This window comes from Lipotes vexillifer, unplaced genomic scaffold (assembly GCF_000442215.2).
Source record: "Lipotes vexillifer unplaced genomic scaffold, Lipotes_vexillifer_v1.1 scaffold386, whole genome shotgun sequence".
NCBI lineage: Eukaryota > Metazoa > Chordata > Mammalia > Artiodactyla > Lipotidae > Lipotes > Lipotes vexillifer.
This window is the reverse complement of record NW_006772588.1, coordinates 1,088,537-1,109,007: the sequence shown is the minus strand read 5'-3', so window position 1 is coordinate 1,109,007 and position 20,471 is coordinate 1,088,537. Positions and strand designations below refer to the sequence as shown.

At 35.6% G+C, this 20,471-nt stretch overlaps 2 protein-coding genes across 2 annotated transcripts in view; both read left to right on the top strand.

The window, feature by feature from the left end:
• FBXO4 (F-box protein 4) overlaps window positions 1-5,440 on the top strand; it is a 13,401-nt gene extending 7,961 nt beyond the window's left edge. Inside the window, exons 4-7 of the mRNA XM_007447635.1 lie at window positions 294-369; window positions 476-651; window positions 4,488-4,663; window positions 5,064-5,440. Of these exons, the coding sequence (XP_007447697.1) occupies window positions 294-369; window positions 476-651; window positions 4,488-4,663; window positions 5,064-5,153 (518 nt within the window). The 3' untranslated portion in view covers window positions 5,154-5,440. The remainder of the gene's footprint in view (window positions 1-293; window positions 370-475; window positions 652-4,487; window positions 4,664-5,063) is intronic.
• The window catches only part of LOC103069416 (growth hormone receptor), a 759,777-nt gene that overhangs the window by 33,073 nt on the left and 706,233 nt on the right, over window positions 1-20,471 (top strand). The window lies entirely within an intron of this gene.

Below are 20,471 nucleotides of genomic sequence, written 5' to 3'. Positions count from 1 at the left end.
AAAAAAAAAAAAAAAAAAAAAAAAAAAAAAAAAAAAAAAAAAAAAAAAAAAAAAGGAATGTTAAAGCCTAGCAGTTTTTTCTTCTATATCCATAGTTTATTACTATGTGAATGAAAATTGCTTATAGCATCTTTTCTTCAACACAAACATTTCATTTTATTCCAAAGCTATATATATAACTTGCCATACTTTTTCATTTACTCTTTTTACTTATACCAAGTAATTTTTCTCATTCTCATCTTTTGTTGTCTTTATTAATGACTTGTTTTGATAACTGTAATTTTCTCCTTTAGGTATTGGATCAGGAGTCAGTTTTCAGTTGAGCAACCAACATAAATTCAACATCCTAATATTATATTCAACTACAAGGTAAGGCTACCTACTTGGCAACCTGAGACATCAGTAATGGAATATTTTAGGGGGGTGAAGTCTGTTTAGTGTCTGTTTATGTTTTATATTTACATTTTTCTTATAGAAAGGAAAGAGATAGAGCAAGAGAAGAACATACAAGTGCAGTTAACAAGATGTTCAGTATACAGAATGAAGGGGATGATCAACAGGGAAGCCGGTACAGTGTAATTCCACAAATTCAGAAGGTGTGTGAAGTTGTTGATGGGTTCATCTATGTTGCAAATGCTGAAGCTCATAAAAGTAAGTATTATCTTATTTTCTTTTTAAAAGTGCTTTCTTTGCAAAGCAAATAAGAAAGTATGTTTTTTGGCTTTACTGTGGCTTGTTAAGAATATCATGGCTAATTTTATCAATGTGATTCTGTTATTACTGTTAATATTGGATTCCCAAAACTTGATGTGCATTAGGATCACTGAGGGATCTTGTTAAAAACGCAGCTGCCTGATTCCTACCCTGGTGGATTATGACTCATAGATTTGGGTTGTGTCTTGGGCATCTGTTTTTTTAACAAGCTTTACAGAATTCTGATGCACACCGAAGTTTGATACTATAACTACATAGTGTTTTTTTGTTGTTGTATGCTTCTGCACTTTTTGTTATTGGTGTTTTGTCTGCTTTTGGCCCTATTCAAATAATTTATGCAGGTAAATGAAAAATTTTACCTTTATTTTAATTATCCAGATAGTAGAGAGATGTGTGGGGTGGAGTGTTTACTTTGATTAAGTAGATTAGTTAAGAACACTATCCATATATTCTGAATAATTGCCATTCACAGTGTGATAAATAGCATGAAAATAGAATATTATTGGGCCACAAGCCAGGATTGTAATTTCTTTCCCAAATCCTCTGTGAATAAGGTAGGGTATAAATATACAATATATTATTCTCACTCGGAACAAGATAGCAGCATCCCACTGCTGAAAGAATTTACAGTTTACGGTGCACTGAAACTAACTATAGCAACAAAAGCCAAATCCAGCTCAACTACTGACTAGCTGGACTCATCCTACTGCATTAATGGCCTAACAGAAGAATCGTGTCCATTTCTAGAAGTAAATCCTTTACCTTAATCTCTTCTGTTCTTCCACATAAAACATCTGGCATTAAATTAAAAATTATAAGATACAAAAAAATATCAAAATGAAATGACCCATTGTCAAGTGATGAAGCATTCAATGGAATTAGACACAGAGATGGCCTGGATGTTAGCCCTCTCAGAAAGAGACATTAAAAGAAGTATGATTAATATGTTAAAGAATCTAGTGGAAAAGATGGACAATATATGTGAACAAATAGGGATTTTCAGCAGAGAGAAGGAAGCTATGAAAAAGTAAAATGGGAATGCTAAATATGAAAAATATGATAACAAGTGAACAGTTCCTTCAGTGGACATAATAACAAAGGAAACCTTTTGTGAATGTGAAGATAGATCAATTGAAATTACCCAAATTAAAACACAAAGAGAAAAAAGAGTAGGGGTGGAGGACAAAACATTCAAGAGCTGGGGGAACCTATTAAGTGATCTAACTCAGGGGTTGGCATTTTCTTAAAGGTCCAGATAGTAAATATTTTAGACACGTGAGCCATACAATCTCTCACAGTTACTCACCCCTGCTATTATAGTGCAAAAGTAGCCATAGACAGTTTGCAAATGAATGGACATGGCTGTTTCACAAAGAAATTTATTTATAAAAACAGATCTTCAGAGTGTGGTATGCTGACCCCTGATTCAATTTATATGTGACTGGAGTCCCAAAACACAAAAGGAGTAAGAACAGGGAAAAAGAAATTTCTGAACAGATAATGACCAAAGCTATTTCAAAATTACTGAAAGAGAATAAACTACAGATCCAAGATTCACAAAGAACTCCAAACCTGATAAATAAAAAATACAGATACATCATAGCCAAACTGATGAAAACCAAACGTAAAGAGAATATCTTGAAGGCAACCAGAGCAAAACAAAAGATACATATAGAGGGCCAAAGATAACAACAGAGACTTTCTGACAGAATTTTGCTGTAAGCCAGAAGGTAATGAAGGGAAATCTTTATAGTATTCAAAGGGGGGAAAGCTAATATCCAGCAAAGACATCTTTCAAAAATGAAGGCAAAATCAAGACTTTTTTCAGACAAACAAAATGTGAGAAAGTTCAATCAGCAGATTTGTATAATAAGAAATATTAAAGGAAACTCTTCAGGTAGAAGAATATGATACCAGGTAGAAAACTGCATCTACAAGAAGAAATGAAGAGCCTTGGCATATAAACAATATAGCTATACATAAAATATTTTTTTCTAATTTTAATTTATTTATCATTATGTAAAAGATAAACAGTAACAATGTATTATGGGTTTATGATATTTTTAAAATAAAATATATTGTAACAATATTACACAGGATGGAAAGGCAGAAATGGAAATATAGTATTATGGGGTTCTATATGTGAAGTTATATAATACTTTTAAAAAGTAGACTGTTAGGGACTTTCCTGGTGGCACAGTGGTTAAGAATCCACCTGTCAATGCAGGGGACATGGGTTCGAGCCATGGTCCGGGAAGATCCCACATGCCATGGAGCAACTGAGCCTGTGTGCCACAACTACCAAGGCTGCGCTCTAGAGCCCACAAGCCACAACTACTGAGCCCATGTGCCACAACTACAGAAGTCCACGTGCCTAGAGCCCATGCTCTGCAACAAGAGAAGCCACCACAATAAGAAGCCTGCACACTGCAATGAAGAGTAGCCCCCGCTCGCCACAACTAGGGAAAGCCTGCGTGCAGCAACGAAGACCCAATGCAGTCAAATAAATAAATAAAATAAAAACTAAAATAAAAAGTAGACTGTTACAAGTTTAAAATATACATTGTAAATCCTTGAGGAACCACTAAAAAAAAGTGTAACAGAGGTATAGTTAAATAAGCCAGTAGTGAAGATAAAATGGAATCATTAAAAAAGTCAGTTCAAAAGAAGGCAGGAAAAGGAACAAAGAATAGATGGAACAAGTCAAAATTCAAGAGGTATATGATAGATTTAAATGTACTGTGTTGATAATTACATTCAATGTTTATTTGTTTTCTATTAATATGTAACAAATTACTGCCAACCTAGTGGCTTAAAACAACATCTGTTTATTAGCTCAGAGTTCTCTATGTCTGAAGTCTTGAGCACAGCATGGCTGGGTTCTCAGCCTAGGTATCAGAGGCTGAAATTAGGGTGTCAGATGGGTTACATCCCTTTCTGGAGGCTCTAGGGAAAAATCTGCTTTCTAGCTCACTCAGTTATTGGCTGAATTCAGCTCCTTACTGTTGTATGGCTGAGATCTCTGTTTCCTTGCTGTATGGCTGTCAGCTTGGGGCAGCTCTCAGCTTCACAGGCCATCGTCATTCCTTGTCATGTGACTCCCTCTATCTTCAAATCCAGCAATGGAGGGTCTCTCTCACTAGGAAGAATCTCATCTGTTTTAAGGGATCACCTGATTAGGTTAGGCTCACTGAGTTTAATCTCCCTTTCTTGAAGTCAGCTGTGTCTTATAGTATAGCCTAATCATGTCAGTGATAATCCCACTGTATTAACAGATTTCTCCCACACTCAGAGGAGAAGGGATTATACTGGGGTATGAGTCACTGGGGTCATATTAGAATTCTGCCTACCACAAAATGTCAGTGATTTACACTCCAATGAAAGGCAGAGATTTTCAGTTTGGATAAAAAAACTAGACTCAATTATATGTTTAAGTTTTGGAAACTATGGCCTTTGAAAGAAAGGGTAGTGACAGCTACAGAATTTGTGAGAGGAAAATATCTATATCAAAGTATTTTTGCTTTTAAACCATAGAGACATCTGAGTGGTACTGTTTTTGATCTCTCTGATTTCACCTAAATTCCTGTCCTTGCAAGGCTGATTAATGTAGTTTTATGAAAGATCATTAAATGAACACAGCAATAGAGGCAGTTTGTTATGTTTGGATCCTGGTAATTTTTTGCTTCCCTTGTTTTGTTAGTTTTTAATTTTGTTTTATTATTTTTAAGTCATTACAAGTAATGCAAATTAAGGGTTTTGACTACATTCCTTAGGACATGAATGGCAAGATGAATTTTCTCGTATTATGGCAATGACAGATCCAGCTTTTGGATCTGCAGGAAGACCAATGCTGGTTTTATCTTGTATTTCTCAAGCTAATGTAAAAAGAATGCCCTGTTTTTATTTGGCCCATGAGCTGCGTCTGAATCATCTAAGCCACCCATGGATGGTAAGGTCCTATTTTCTCTGGTGAGAAAAATCTCATTTTATTTTTCACTCTACTTTCTAATTGATTTTTATTTTTAAAATTATTTTCTACTCATTCTCTTTAATAAAATAACATTCTAAAAGTCAGTTTTAGTAGCTTGATTGGTGGGAGATATTTGGTATCAAAGCTGACCTCTGAGATAAGTAGTAAATCCCATATTGGTAGTAATTAGAAGACAGAAGAGAAGATGATATTTTTTAATCTAAGCTCTCTAGAAGACCAAACTTGAGTGACTCACCCAAAGTCTATTGGGATCTTTTTAGTCCTATTCTTTTTTGAGTGTCCAGGAAAATATCCCACTTAATTATAAGATTTTTCACTCAGTTTCTTATTGACAATAATCTCTTTTATTTGCTCATAGGTCCAGGATACAGAGGCTGAAACTTTAACTGGTTTTTTGAATGGCATTCAGTGGATTCTTGAAGAAGTAGAATCTAAGCATGCAAGATGATCCTCCTTTTAGACCTTGGGAACTGAAAGCATTTGGAACTTGTTACTAAGGTTGTGATGTGGATATTTGCTCAAGTCAGCTCGTTCTGCCCTGCCTTTTTGCAGGTAGGGTTTATATTGGACAGCTGTAGCTACTCTATTTTTTAATATAATTTTTACTTTTTACCTTAATTACAAGAAAAAAGTTTCAGCGCTAGCATTTGGCCCCCAAATGAACCTTTTAATTTTTTAAAATAACTTATATATACATATATATATATATATTTTTAATATTAAATTCTGGAAAAACAAGTTTATGCCTCTCTCATTCTTTGTGGTTTCTCTTCTTTTCGTTTCAAAGATTGCCATAGTGGGGAATAGCAAATTTACTAAGCTTTCAATAGGTCCTTTTCAAAGGTCCTTAACTGGTTATCAGAAAATAAGTTTCTATCTATTTTTAATAAATGTACTATTTAAAACTGAATATTCACTGGAATTTCATTTACTATTATGGCCATACAACTTCTGTTTCTTTTCTGAAACAGTAGGAATTAACTTTGTATCATATTCAATACTAATTCAGTGAAAATAACTGGAAATTCTTGCTCTTTTCAAATAACTTTGAAAGCTCATGAGGTGCTAAAGCCAAATTTTATTCCTTACTCATAGAGAAAATATTCCAGAGACCCTCATGATCATATGACCTCCTATTCACTAATTGCTTGCACTTTGCAGAGAAAACATTACAGTCCTCCTATCTCATTGGAATTGAAGAATTTTTAAATTATAATTAAAAAAGCATAATATTCTTAGTGGTGCTGCACCCAAGATACAGCCTCCATCCTGTGAGCAGGTGCCGTTTCAAAGAAAGGAGCTGTCACATCTTGGGCGCACTTATCCAGAACTTAGCTTCAGCACTTGTATAGTTGGGGGCAGAGTGAGAAATGCTGACATCCTGCTCCTCCTAGGAAGGTTGCCCTCTGACTTGGAGAGAGAGTGCTGTTTCCTCGGCTGCCCCAGTCTAGAATGGAGTTTCTTCTTTCTGAGCTGGAGGAGGAAAGGAGGGGAGTGCGTCTTGGTTCAAATCCCACAGACTCTTACTGTTCTTACTGAGTTTTAGTATATATATATATATATATATATATATATTTGAATAAATATTTCTTCATTTGCTGTATGCTCTTAGGACCATTTACAGAGATTTTAATGATTTTTTTTGTAGTCCATTTTTGTCTTTTATTTTTTAATGATTTTAAAAAATTAATTTTCTCCAGTTTCTCTAGGGAGCCATTACATGGAACTCTTCATTCCGTTATGCCAAAAGTAGATCTACTCTCCCCTTTTTTTAATTATATGTAGTTATGTTACCTCATTCATTCCTGATGTTGGTAATTTATGTCTTTATTCTTCATGGTCAGTCTGGCTAGAGTTTTATTGATTTTATTATTCTCAAGAACCAGCTTTAGGATTTATTGGTTTATTCTATATTCTGTTTCATTGATTTATGCTCTAATCTCTATTTTTCTGCTTTTTAAATGTAAAAAAAAATTTAATTTCATCTTCCCTTTTTTAGATTATTAAGGTACAAACTTAGGTCAATGATTCTATTTCTTAAAAAAAAAGAAAAAGAAGAAAAATTAAAGCTATAGATTTTCCTCAAGCCCTCTTTAGCTGCATCCACATGTTTTTTTATATATGTATGTTTATTATCATTCAGTTAAAATATTTTCTAATCCTGTGTGATTACTTTTTCAATCCAGTGATTATTTAGTAGTATTGTTTTAGTGTTGTTTAATCTCTATTTCCTGGATAATTTATTGACATCTAATTCAATTATCTTTTTATCAGAGAACATACTCTGTAAAATTTCAGTCTTCTTAAATTTATTGAGACTTGCTTTATGGCCCAGCTTATGGTCTGTTCTGGTGAGTGTACCACATGCACTTGAAAAGAGTTTATGTTTTATAGTTTTTTGGTGTAATATTTGGTATCTATCTATTAGGTCAAGGTAGTTGACGATGTCCAGATATTTTTATATGGCTATATTGATTTTTGTATAGTTGTTTTATCAATTACTAATAGAAAGGCATTAAAATCTTCAACTGTGATTTCCTGTTTTTCCTTTTAATTCTGCCAATATTTGCTTCATGTATTTTGATGCCGGTTTTTTTTTTTTTTTTTCGGTACAGGGAAGCCCTAAATATAACTTTTGTATATACTTGGATACCAAAAAATTTGTGTGACTCACTTTATTGCAGTATTTGCCTTATCGTAGTGGTCTGTAAACAAACCCTCAGTATTTCTGAGGTATGCCTGTATATAAAATCATTGGTTGACAATTTTTTTCTCTCAGCCATTTCAAGATGTTCTTTTGTTCTCTTCTGGCCTCTAACTTCTGATAAGAAGTCATTCACTAATTGCATCTTCATTCCCTTGAAAGTAATTTTCTCTCTGCTTTCAAGTTTACTTTTTGTCTTGGTTTTCAGCACTTTCACCATAGTGTGTCTAGGTATGGTTGTCTTTATATTTATCCAACTTGGGGGTTAATGAGCATATTGAATATATAAATTCATGTCATCCACCAAGTTTGCGAAATTTGGGGTCATTATTTCTTCAAATATGTTTTCTTCCCCATTCTTTCCTCTTTTCATCCCTCTTAGGTCTCCATTGTGTAACACCATTAAATGTGTTGGTATTTAACCTGTCTCTGAGGCTTTGCTCATTTTTTTCAGTCTTTTTTTCTCTGTTTTTCAGTTTGGGTAGTTTCAACTGATTAATATTCAAGTTCTCAAACTCTTTCCTGTTTCATCTCAATTCTCTCGTTAAATAAATCCCGTGAATTTTTCAGTTAGATATTGTGTTCTACAATTTCCTTTTGTTTTCCCAAATTTTATTTTTCTTCTCAGATTTCCTTTGTTTCACTGAGAGCATATGTTCCTTTATATCACTGGAAATGGTTGTAATGGCTGCTTTAAAATCCTTGTCTGCTAATTCTGAAATGTGAAAGAGTTGATTTCAGTTGATTTTCTTTTATGAAGGGAATGAGTATCATTCTCATTTTTCTTTGTTATGTTGCAGAATTTTGTATTGTATCCTGAAAAATATAAATGCTAAGTTGTGGAGACTCTGGATTCTGCTATTTTTCTCCAGTGGATGATGTTTCTTTCGTTTAATCAGTTAACATGTTTAGACATAAACAAACTCTGTCCCGTGGGCAATAGCTCCACTCTCAGTTCATATCTTTTCCTTGTGTGTGTGTGAGGTATGTGGGCCTCTCACTGTTGTGGCCTCTCCCGTTGCAGAGCACAGGCTCCAGACGTGCAGGCTCAGCGGCCATGGCTCTTGGGCCCACCCACTCTGCGGCATGTGGGATCTTCCCGTACTGGGGCACGAACCCGTGTCCCCTGCATCGGCAGGCGGACTCTCAACCACTGCGCCACCAGGGAAGCCCCGTATCTTTTTTTTTTTAAGTGAGCAGCTTGAGTTGGTTTTGTGCTCCAGGTTCAAAGATACAGACAGAATTTGGGGATTCCCTTCCTAGATTTTTCTTTTCTAAGACTCCTGCTTTTCTCTCTAATGGCTGCAATTGCCCTGTGTCAGTACTCTCATTCCCCATGCCAGAAAGGCTGTGATTATTCTACCAGTTCCCCATGCTACAATGTATACCAATGCCTACCCCCAACCTACAAGTTAAAAAAAAAAAAAGTGGGAAATTACTCTTTTGAACTTCCCAGAGTATATACTCTCCACCAAAATTTGCCTGCTTCTCTTCACTCTCAGCGGTATCAGGTAGCTGCCTTTTTTGTATTAATATCATGTTCTCTGCAGAAGAATTATTCCAGTAGGAAGTTGTTGGGCCAAAAAGCATTTTGACATTTTACCTATATCACTTTATATTATTTTTTAGTAGTTGCTCTAGGAATTATAATATCCATCTGGAAATAAGAGTCTTGGGTTGACTTTTTTCTTTCAGCACATTAAAGATATAATTCCATTACCTTTGACTTCTACTGTTTTTGACAACAGTCAGCTATTTTTGTTCCCTGAATTGAGTGTGTTATACTTCCCTGGCTGCTTTAATTTTTTTCTTTATTTTTAATTTTCAAACAGTTTGATGTATCTGGGAGTGATTTCTTAGTTTTGAACTAAACTGAAGAACTGAAACTCTTCGATCTCTGGCTGACCATATGCCATCAGTTTTGGAAAATCTTTAGCCAATATATTTAAATATTTCTGCTGTCCAGTTCTTTCCACAGCTTCTGGAACTCACACTTACACATATATTAGATCATTTGATATTTTGTCCCACAAAATATTATTTATTTATTTTTTAGCATCTTTATTAGAGTATAATTGCTTGACAATGGTGTGTTAGTTTCTGCTTTATAACAAAGTGAATCAGTTATACATATACATATGTTCCCATATCTCTTCCCTCTTGCATCTCCCTCCCTCTCACCCTCCCTATCCCACCCCTCTAGGTGGTCACAAAGCACGGAGCTGATCTCCCTGTGCTATGCGGCTGCTTCCCACTAGCTATCTATTTTACGTTTGGTAGTGTATATATGTCCATGCCACTCTCACGCTTTGTCACAGCTTATGCTTCCCCCTCCCCATATCCTCAAGTCCATTCTCTAGTAGGTCTGTGTCTTTATTCCTGTCTTACCCCTAGGTTCTTCATGACATTTTTTTTTCTTAAATTCCATATATATGTGTTAGCATACAGTATTTGTCTTTCTCTTTCTGACTTACTTCACTTTGTATGACAGGTACTAGGTCCATCCACCTCATTACAAATATCTCAATTTCGTTTCTTTTTATGGCTGAGTAATATTCCATTGTATATATGTGCCACAGCTTCTTTATCCATTCATCCGATGATGGACACTTAGGTTGTTTCCGTCTCTGGGCTATTGTAAATAGAGCTGCAATGAACATTTTGGTACATGACTCTTTTTGAATTATGGTTTTCTCAGTATATGCCCAGTACTGGGATTGCTGGGTCATATGGTAGTTCTATTTGTAGTTTTTCAAGGAACCTCCCTACTGTTCTCCATAGTGGCTGTACCAATTCACATTCCCACCAGCAGTGCAAGAGTGTTCCCTTTTCTCCACACCCTCTCCAGCATTTATTGTTTCTAGATTTTTTGATGATGGCCATTCTGACTGGTGTGAGATGATATCTCATTGTAGTTTTGATTTGCATTTCTCTAATGATTAATGATGTTGAGCATTCTTTCATGTGTTTGTTGGCAGTCTGTATATCTTCTTTGGAGAAATGTCTATTTAGGTCTTCTGTCCATTTTTGGATTGGGTTGTTTGTTTTTTTGTTATTGAGCAGCACGAGCTGCTTATAAATTTTGGAGATTAATCCTTTGTCAGTTGATTCATTTGCAAATATTTTTTCCCATTCTGAGGGTTGTTTTTGGCCTTGTTTATGGTTTCCTTTGCTGTGCAAAAGCTTTGAAGTTTTATTAGGTCCCATTTGTTTATTTTTGTTTTTATTTGCATTTCTCTAGGTGGTGTGTCAAAAAGGATCTTGCTGTGATTTATGTCATAGAGTGTTCTGCCTATGTTTTCCTCTAAGAGTTTGATAGTTTCTGGCCTTACATTAAGTCTTTAATCCATTTTGAGCTTATTTTTGTGTATGGTGTTAGGGAGTGATCTAATCTCATACTTTTACATGTACCTGTCCAGTTTTCCCAGCACCACTTATTGAAGAGGCTGGACTTTCTCCACTGTACATTCCTGCCTCCTTTATCAAAGATAAGGTGAGCATATGTGCGTGGGTTTATCTCTGGGCTTTCTATCCTGTTCCATTGATCTTTCTGTTTTTGTGCCAGTACCATACTGTCTTGATTACTGTAGCTTTGTAGTATAGTCTGAAGTCAGGGAGCCTGATTCCTCCAGCTCCGTTTTTTGTTCTCAAGATTGCTTTGGCTATTCAGGGTCTTTTGTGTTTCCATACAAATTGTAAAACTTTTTGTTCTAGTTCTGTGAAAAATGCCAGTGGTACTTTGATAGGGATTGTATTGAATCTGTAGATTGCTTTGGGTAGTAGAGTCATTTTCACAATGTTGATTCTTCCAATCCAAGAACATGGTATATCTCTCCATCTATTTGTATCATCTTTAATTTCTTTCATCAGTGTCTTATAATTTTCTGCATACATGTTTTTTGTCTGCCTAGGTAGGTTTATTCCTAGATATTTTATTCTTTTTGTTGCAGTGGTAACTGGGAGTGTTTTCTTGATTTCATTTTCAGATTTTTCATCATTAGTGTATAGGAATGCCAGAGGTTTCTGTGCATTAATTTTGTATCCTGCTACTTTACCAAATTCATTGATTAGCTCTAGTAGTTTTCTGGTAGCATCTTTAGGATTCTCTATGGATAGTATCATGTCATCTGCAAACAGTGACAGCTTTACTTCTTCTTTTCCGATTTGGATTCCTTTTATTTCCTTTTCTTCTCAGATTGCTGTGGCTAAAACTTCCAAAACTATGTTGAATAAGAGTGGTGAGAGTGGGCGATCTTGTCTTGTTCCTGATCTTAGTGGAAATGCTTTCAGTTTTTCATCATTGAGGACGATGTTGGCTGTGGGTTTATCATATATGGCCTTTATTATGTTGAGGAAAGTTCCCTCTATGCCTACTTTCTGGAGGGTTTTTATCATAAATGGGTGTTGAATTTTGTCAAAAGCTTTCTCTGCATCTATTGAGATGATCATATGGTTTTTCTCCTTCAATTTGTTAATATGGTGTATCATGTTGATTTATTTGTGTATATTAAAGAATCCTTGCATTCCTGGAATAAACCCCACTTGATCATGGTGTTTGATCCTTTTAATGTGCTGTTGGATTCTGTTTGCTATCCTTCTCAAACTTTTCCAAATATAGCAGAGAGAGGAACACTCCCAAACTCATTCTATGAGGCCACCATCACCTTGATACCAAAACCAGACAAGGATGCCACAAAGAAAGAAAACTACAGGCCAATATCACTGATGAACATAGATGCAAAAATCCTCAACAAAATATTATTTATTTTTTGGCCACATCATGCAGCTTGTGATTTTTTTTCTAATCTGTCTAGTTTCTTATTATATCCATTCATTTTTTAAAAATTTAATCGTATTTTTTCTAAAATTTTCACTTTTTTAGAGCTTCCCTTTTTCTGCTAAAACTCTCTATCTCTTCATTCATTCTGTCTTTTCCACTACATTCTTTAACATATTTAAATACTTTTTAATAATCATTTTAAACTAATTTCAACTTAGGTCATTTGTGAGCATACCATACCTCTATTGAGCATATTGTCTCTTGATTTGGGGCCGTATTTTTCCTATTTCTTTATATGTCTCCTATTTAAAAAAAATATTTATTTAGGGTTTCTCTGGTGGTGCAGTGGTTGGGAGTCTGCTTGCCGATGCAGGGGACACGGGTTCATGCCCTGGTCTGGGAGGATCCCACATGCCGTGGAGTGGCTGGGCCCGTGAGCCATGGCCGCTGAGCCTGTGCGTCCGGAGCACACTTCGCAATGGGAGAGGCCGCAGCAGTGAGAGGCTCGCGTACCGCAAAGAAAAAAAGGAAGCTCTTTCCTCACTATCACTTCGTATCCTCTTACTTCCACCCACCATATAAATTTGGCTGCACCGGGTCTTAGTTGTGGCATGTGAGATCTTTAGTTGCGGCATGTGGACTTCTTAGTTGTGGCATGTGAACTTTTAGCTGCGACATGCATGTGGGATCTAGTTCCCCAACCAGGGATTGAACCCGGACCCCTTGCATTGGGAGCACGGAGTCTTACCCATTGGACCACCAGGGAAATCTCTATGTTCCCTGGTTCAAAAAATTATACGCAAGGAGTTTTTCCTTAATAGAATAGTATATTGTGAAGTAGATAATATTTTTTATTTTGTCTTTTGTTTTTCAGGCAAGTTCAGCCATCCTTTCTTTTTTCATCAGTCAGCTAGGTTGACTTGGAGATGGACTATATCTTTTTTTTTTCTGATACGCGGCCCTCTCACCGCCGCGGCCTCTTCCGCTGCGGAGCACAGGCTCCGGATGCGCAGGCCCAGCGGCCATGGCTCACGGGCCCAGCTGCTCCACGGCACGCAGGACCCTCCCGGACCGGGACACGAACCTGCGCCCCCCACATCGGCAGGCGGACTCCCAACCACTGTGCCGCCAGGGAAGCCCTGGACTATATCCTTATTTAACTTACCTCTTTTACAAATCAGATCATATCTCTTGTTTCCTTTTGTGCCAATCCCCAGTATGTTATGCTACCACCAAGGAACTGATCTTATTATATTATCACCTGGAAAGGGGTTGGGTTACCTATATAGTCAGTTTCAGTTCATCTCTAGATGTAATTCCAGCAGGGTCCTGAAACCTAAGCACTGAACAAAAATGTGAGACATTTTTCTGCCCTCTTTGTCTCTTGCCAAAATTCCTGTGGGGGAGAATTGGTGGGCTCAACAACTTGTTTTCACATTTGGAGTTCTTTCATTCACAACATGTTGTGCCAGTCATTTTGTAATTAAAAGCTTCAGTGGTATTTTTCTCATCCCAGCATAATCTCTCTTCCTATGACAGAGCTGGTATTCCATCCACAGATACCCAGAATAGGCAACTGGTCCCATAAAAGCAGTGTAGCTCTTTGATCACTAAAATAGCCTGATTCTCTTTGGAATTTAGTTTATTTAGATTTCTTTGTATCTTCTACTCTTTGCTGGCTTAAAGTATAATTTTCATTTTATCCTGTGTTTTCTTGCTGCAATAACAATCTTTTGTGACCTACATTCTGTCTGAAAACAGAACTTCTGGTGGTTTTTACAATGTGTTTTAAACACCTTATCATTTATGATCTCATATATTACAATGTTCATTTGTTAAAACATTTTTAACATTATGTCTACACCCATTATCTGAATTATTATTATTATATGTTGTGAAAAGTTCTCACAGTCTCATTTTCCTCATGATTTTCATCATTATTTCATTTTTACTATATAGTATGATGAATTTTTAGGTTTTTTTTCTTTTTTGATGGGGTTGTGTTTACCTTCATATTCTTTGATCCTTGGAATAATTACTAAGCAAATTTGCATAACGTACGAGATCTGATTCTTGCTACTAGTCTCATCAAATTAAATTTCCTGTATTTAAAAATCTCTAGCTGCTTATTCTTTCTACACATCTGTATAAGAAGTTGTTAGAAGTAGCATAACTAAGTTATTATGTGCAAAGACCCTAAAACCAGATTGGTCTGGGTTCAAAACGTAACTTTATTATTTTATGATCTTGGGCAAGATTCTTATCTTCTATGTGCCTGCGTTTTCCTAATTTAAAATGAAGATAAATAATAGTAGTACCTACCTCATAGGCTTCTTAAGAGTTTTAAACAAATTAAATATTCCTTTGCCAAATTTCTATTTTAACTAAAATTTCTATTTTAAACTTAATAGTTTGTATCTCTTAAGCCCCTCTTAAGCTGCTACCCCTATTATGCTCCTCCCCCCTTTCCTCTCCCCATTGGTAACCCTAGTTTGTTCTCTGTATCTGTGAGTCTGCTTCTTTTTAAAATAATATACTATTAAATTAGAAATCTAGACTAATAATTTACTAAATGAAATAGAAAGTAGTAACTGGTAATAAATCATTTGCTACATTGTATGGACTAGTATTATTTCAGCCTGATTTTTTGAAGTTATTTTTATGAACATTATTAGAACCATTTGAATTTTTTCTCCTTTGAGCTTTCTGTTCATGCCTTTTTCCCACTTTTATATCAAATTGTTCTTTTTTCCCCTCAAAATTTAAAGGGCTGGGTGTATCTGGGAGACAAATCTATGTCTATGATGTATGTTGGAAGTATTTTTTTCCCCTGTTTATCATTTGTCTTCTGATATATTGTATTTTGGATGTGCAAAGCTTTTAAAAAATGTAGTCTAATTTATTAACATTTTCTTTTGTTTTATATATATATACCCATGAGTGGTTGGTACTGAATCTGTACAGTATCACTACGTCTCCATTACCACCCCCATGGCCCCTTTATAAATGTCATCACACCAAGGTGATGTGTGTAGGGCCTGCCTCTCACATAGGTGTATTTAGGTGTTTATATATATATATATATATATATATATATATATATATATATATAGGTAATAGTTAGAAATTCTTTACCAACACCCAGGTTATAAGAGAATTTACCCATATTTCTACTTGTATATACTTGTGTGGTTTCATATATTACACATAAATTTTGGATCCATTTGGAGTGTATTCAGGTATATTGTGAAGTGTGAATTCAATTTTGTCTTTCTCCAAATGAATATTTGATTGTTTCATCATACAGTTGACCCTTGAACAACATGGGGGATGCGGTGCTGACCATCCATGCAGTCAAAAATCCGTGTATTACTTTTTTTTTTTTTTTTTGCTGTACACGGGCCTCTCAGTGTTGTGGCCTTTCCCGTTGCGGAGCACAGGCTCCGGATGCGCAGGCTCAGCGGCCATGGCTCACGGGCCCAGCCGTTCCGCGGCACGTGGGATCTTCCCAGACCGGGGCACGACCCCGTGTCCCCTGCATCGGCAGGCGGACTCTCAACCACTGCGCCACCAGGGAAGCCCCCGTGTATTACTTATAGTCAGCTCTCTGTATACACTATTCCTCCAGTATCCATGATTCCACTTCCATGTAGTAGTAGTAAATACTTTTGAAAAAAAAAATCTGCATATAAGTGGATCCATACAGTTCCAACCTGTGTTGTTCAAGGGTCAACTGTAATTTATTAAAAGTGACTGTATTCCCCCCAGTGTTTTGAGATACCATCTTATTAGACACTAAATTTGTTCATGTAATCTAGTTTAGCCTTGCTTTCTGTCTGTTTCTGTGTTCCTGTTCTAATGCCACACTGTTACACTTATAGAGGGGTTTTAACATTTTTGAATATCTGATAGAGCTTGTCCTCCATCATTCCTCTTTTGAAAGGTTTTCTAATATATTCTTAAATATTTATTTTTCAATATGACCTATAATATCAACTTATTTAAAAATTTGTATTTTTTATTGGAAATGCTATGTATACCCATGCATAAATATATTACACATATATATAATAACTTGGAGAGAAATTACGTAGTTAGGATGTTGAGTTATCCCACCCAAGACAATGGATGTGCATCCGTTTATTCAAAACAGAAGTGTTTTCAAGTTTTCCTTATATACATATATTTTGCACATTTTTTGTTGTTTATTTTTAAGAATTTTATCTTTATTGTTCCTGTCATAAATGGAGTTTTCCCTTAACGTTCTATATTCTAGTTATTATTTGTATATGTGAAAGTTATTGATTTCTGTTTATTAAATTTATATCCTACTTTATAGTTTGATTTAGTTTTTTTGATTCCTTTGATTTTCTAGATATAAAGGCATCATCTGCAACTAGGGAGTTTTTACTTCTTATTTTACAGTGTTTAATCTTCTATGTGATTTTGCTTTGCTAATACTTGTATGTTAAAGAGTAGTGAGACAGTGAACCTCCTTTCTTGCCCTGTTCCTCATCCTGGTGGAAATGCCTCTAGTCAGAGGTTTCCCACTATGTAACATATTGGCTTTAGGAGTGATGGTTTAGTAATCATGTTAAGGAAGTATGCATTAAATACTATCTTACTAAGTGCTTTTTTAAAATGAGGGATGGGTGACAAATTTTATCAGAGGTCTTTTTAACACCTGTGGTGATAATCATGGTATTTCTCCTTAAATTTTTAATAAGGTGAAATACGTTAGATTAATACTGAACCATTCTGACACTTCTGGGATAAATCTCTCTTGCCTCATATTGTATTATTTTCGTGTAGTGTTAAAATCTTTTGCTATATTTGCTTAAAACATTTTAGTATGAATGTATGTGAATTCATAAGAATTTTTGAAAGTGTGATATCTTTTTTTTTTGCGCGGTATGTGGGCCTCTCACTGTTGTGGCCACTTCCGTTGCGGAGCACAGGCTCTGGACGTGCAGGCTCAACGGCCATGGCTCACGGGCCCAGCCGCTCCGCGGCATGTGGGATCTTCGCGGACTGGGGCACGAACCTGTGTCCTCTGCATCGGCAGGCGGACTCTCAACCACTGTGCCACCAGGGAAGCCCAGAAATTGTGATATCTTTATCAGGTTGAGGTATTAGTGTTACACTTGCTTCATAAAAATGATTATAAAGTTTTTCTTCTTTTTTCCATTCTCTGAAACAGTTTAGGTAATATTGGGAACATGTGGTTTTTAAAGTTTTGGTAGAATTTATTCTCTGAAAACATCTGCTTCTGATTTCTTTATTACAGGATAGTTCTTTGATGACTTTCTCTATTCTATGGAAATTGCTTAATCTATCTCTGTAGGGACCAATTTTTCCTAAGAAATTATTTATTGCATCTAGGTTTTCCAGTTTATTTGCATAGATATTTGGAAACTACTTATGATTTTTAAATAGATCCTGTTTCAGTGATTAATTCCTCTTGATCATTTCTTATTTTGTATTTGTGTGCTGTCTCCTTTGTCTATATTATTATTTTTCAAGAACTAGAGTTTTGATTTATTTTGTGCTTTGCTCTTCTCTTTTATACCTCATTAATGTCTGCCGTTATTTTTCCCTTCTCTCTTCTACTTTCTTTCTTATGAATTTGATTATTTTATCACTGCTTTTATTGTATTACATAGATTCTTTAATGTGGTGTTTTTATATCTTGATTCTTTAGAAATTCTGAAATTTTTATTTTCTTTTCCAAAGAACTGTTTAATAGAAAGTTTTAAAATTTTCATTGAAGAGTCTTTTTGTTTTCTGTTTTAATTAATTTCTAATTGTTTTATAATCAGAGAATGTGGTATTAATTTTACTTTGTGAAACTTACAGAGGTTTTGTGATGACCTCATAGACGGTCAGATTTACTGAATGTGTCATGTACATTTGAGAAGGTATGTTCTTTTTGATAGGTGTCAGTAAGAGCTACTTTATTGATTATGTTATTTGGGTTGTATATATCTTTACTTAATTTGTTTTTGTTCTTTTGATCTTTTTTGAGAGAGAGTGAAGTATTGAAGTCACCTGTTATTACTGTATTCTGTCTATTTCTGCTTGCTTTATTAAGGAAGTTACTTCATTATTTGGTGAAAATATATTCATAGCCATTTTTTCTTTACTGTGAATTGGATCCTTCAGTATTATCTAGTAAACTCTTAGTCTTAATTAATACTTTTAACCCTAAAGTCTCCCTTACGGAATATCAGGATTTTTTATTTACTTGTATTTACCTGGTCCAGCTTTTCTGAGTCACTTTGTTTTAAGTGAGTCTGTTTATTTAACAGTTGGGTTTGTTTAGCAGTTGGGTTTTGCTACATGAACCAATTAGAAAATGTTTTTTTATTTAATAGGTCAGTTAAGTCCATTTTTATTGATTGATATGATTATTGCATATTATTTTAAGTAATATTTACTATGTATTATATTTTTATTATATTTCTTTTAAAAAAATTGATTTATTTATTGTAGTATAGTTGATGTACAATATTATATGTTATAGGTGTACAATATAGTGCTTCACAATTTTTAAAGGTCATACTCCATTTATAGTTATTATAAAATATTGACTGTATTACCTGTGGTGTTCAGCATGTCCTTGTGGCTTATTTTATACATAGTAGTTTCTACTTCTTAATCCCCCTACCCCTATTTTGCCCCTCACCCTTCCCTCTCCCCAATGGTAACCAGTAGTTTGTCCTCTTTATCTGCCAGTCTGCTTCTTTTTTGGTATATTCACTAGTTTGTTGTCTTTTTAGATTCCACATATAAGTGATAACATACAGTATTTGTCTTCCTCTGTCTTATTTCACTTAGCATAATACCCTCCGAGTCCATCCACATTGCTGCAAATGGCAAAATTTCATTCTTTTTTTTTTTTAAGAAGATGTTGGGGGTAGGAGTTTATTAATTAATTTATTTGTTTTTGCTGTGTTGGGTCTTAGTTTCTGTGTGAGGGCTATCTCTAGTTGTGGTAAGCAGGGGCCACTCTTCATCGTGGTGCACAGGCCTCTCACTATCGCGGCCTCTCTTGTTGCAGAGCACAGGCTCCAGACGCGCAGGCTCAGTAGTTGTGACTCATGGGCCTAGTTGCTCTGTGGCATGTGGGATCCTCCCAGACCAGGGCTCAAACCTGTGTCCCCTGCATTAGCAGGCAGATTCTCAACCACTGCTCCACCAGGGAAGCCCTTATTCTTTTTTTATGACTGAGTAGTATTCCATTGTATATATATACCACATCTTCTTTATCCATTCATCTGTTGATGGATGCTTAGGTTGCTTCCATATCTTGGCAATTGTAAGTAATGCTGCCATGAATATTGGGGTGTATGTATCTTTTCAAGTAAGTGTTTTTGAGGGTTTTTTTGATATATACTCAGGAGTGGAATTGCTGGGTCATATGGTAGTTCTACTTTTAGTCTTGAGAAACCTCCATACTGTTTTCCACAGTGGCTGCACCAATTTATGTTCCTACCAACATTGTATGAGGCTTCACTTTTTCTCCACATCCTTGCCAACATTTGTTATTTGTGTTCTTTTTGATGATAGCCATCTTCACAGGTTAGAGATGATATCTCATTGTGGTTTTGATTTGCATTTCCCTAAGGATTAGCAACATTGAGATTCTTTCCATGTGCCTGTTGGCCATCTGCATTTCCTCTTTGGAAAAATGTCTATTCAGTTTTTCTGCCCGTTTTTTAATTGGGTTGTTTGTTTTTTTGGATGTTGAGTTATATGAGCTGTTTATATATGTTGGATATCAATGCCTTATCAGTCATCTCATTTGCAAATATTTTCTCCCATTTAGTAGCTGTCTTTTCATTCCTTTTCTGTGCAAAAGCTTTTAAGTTTAATTTAGGCCCATGTGTTTATTTTTGCTTTTATCCTTTGCTTTAGGAGATAGATCCAAAAATATTGCTACAATGTATATCAAAGAGTGTTTGCCTGTGTTTTCCTCTAGAAATTTTATGGTTTCTGGTCTTACATTTAGGTCTTTGATCCATGTTGAGTTTATTTTATTTTATTATTATTACTTTTTAATTTATTTTTGGCTGCGTTGGGTCTTTGTTGCTGCGTGCAGGCTTTCTTTAGTTGTGGTGAGTGGGGACCAGTCTTGATTGCAGGTTGCGGGCTTCTCATTGTGGTGGCTTCTCTTGTTGTGGAGCATGGTCTCTAGGTGCGCAGACTTCAGTAGTTGTGGCACGCAGGCTCAGTGGTTGTGGCTCGCAGGCTCTAGAGCGCAGGCTCAGTAGTTGTGGCGC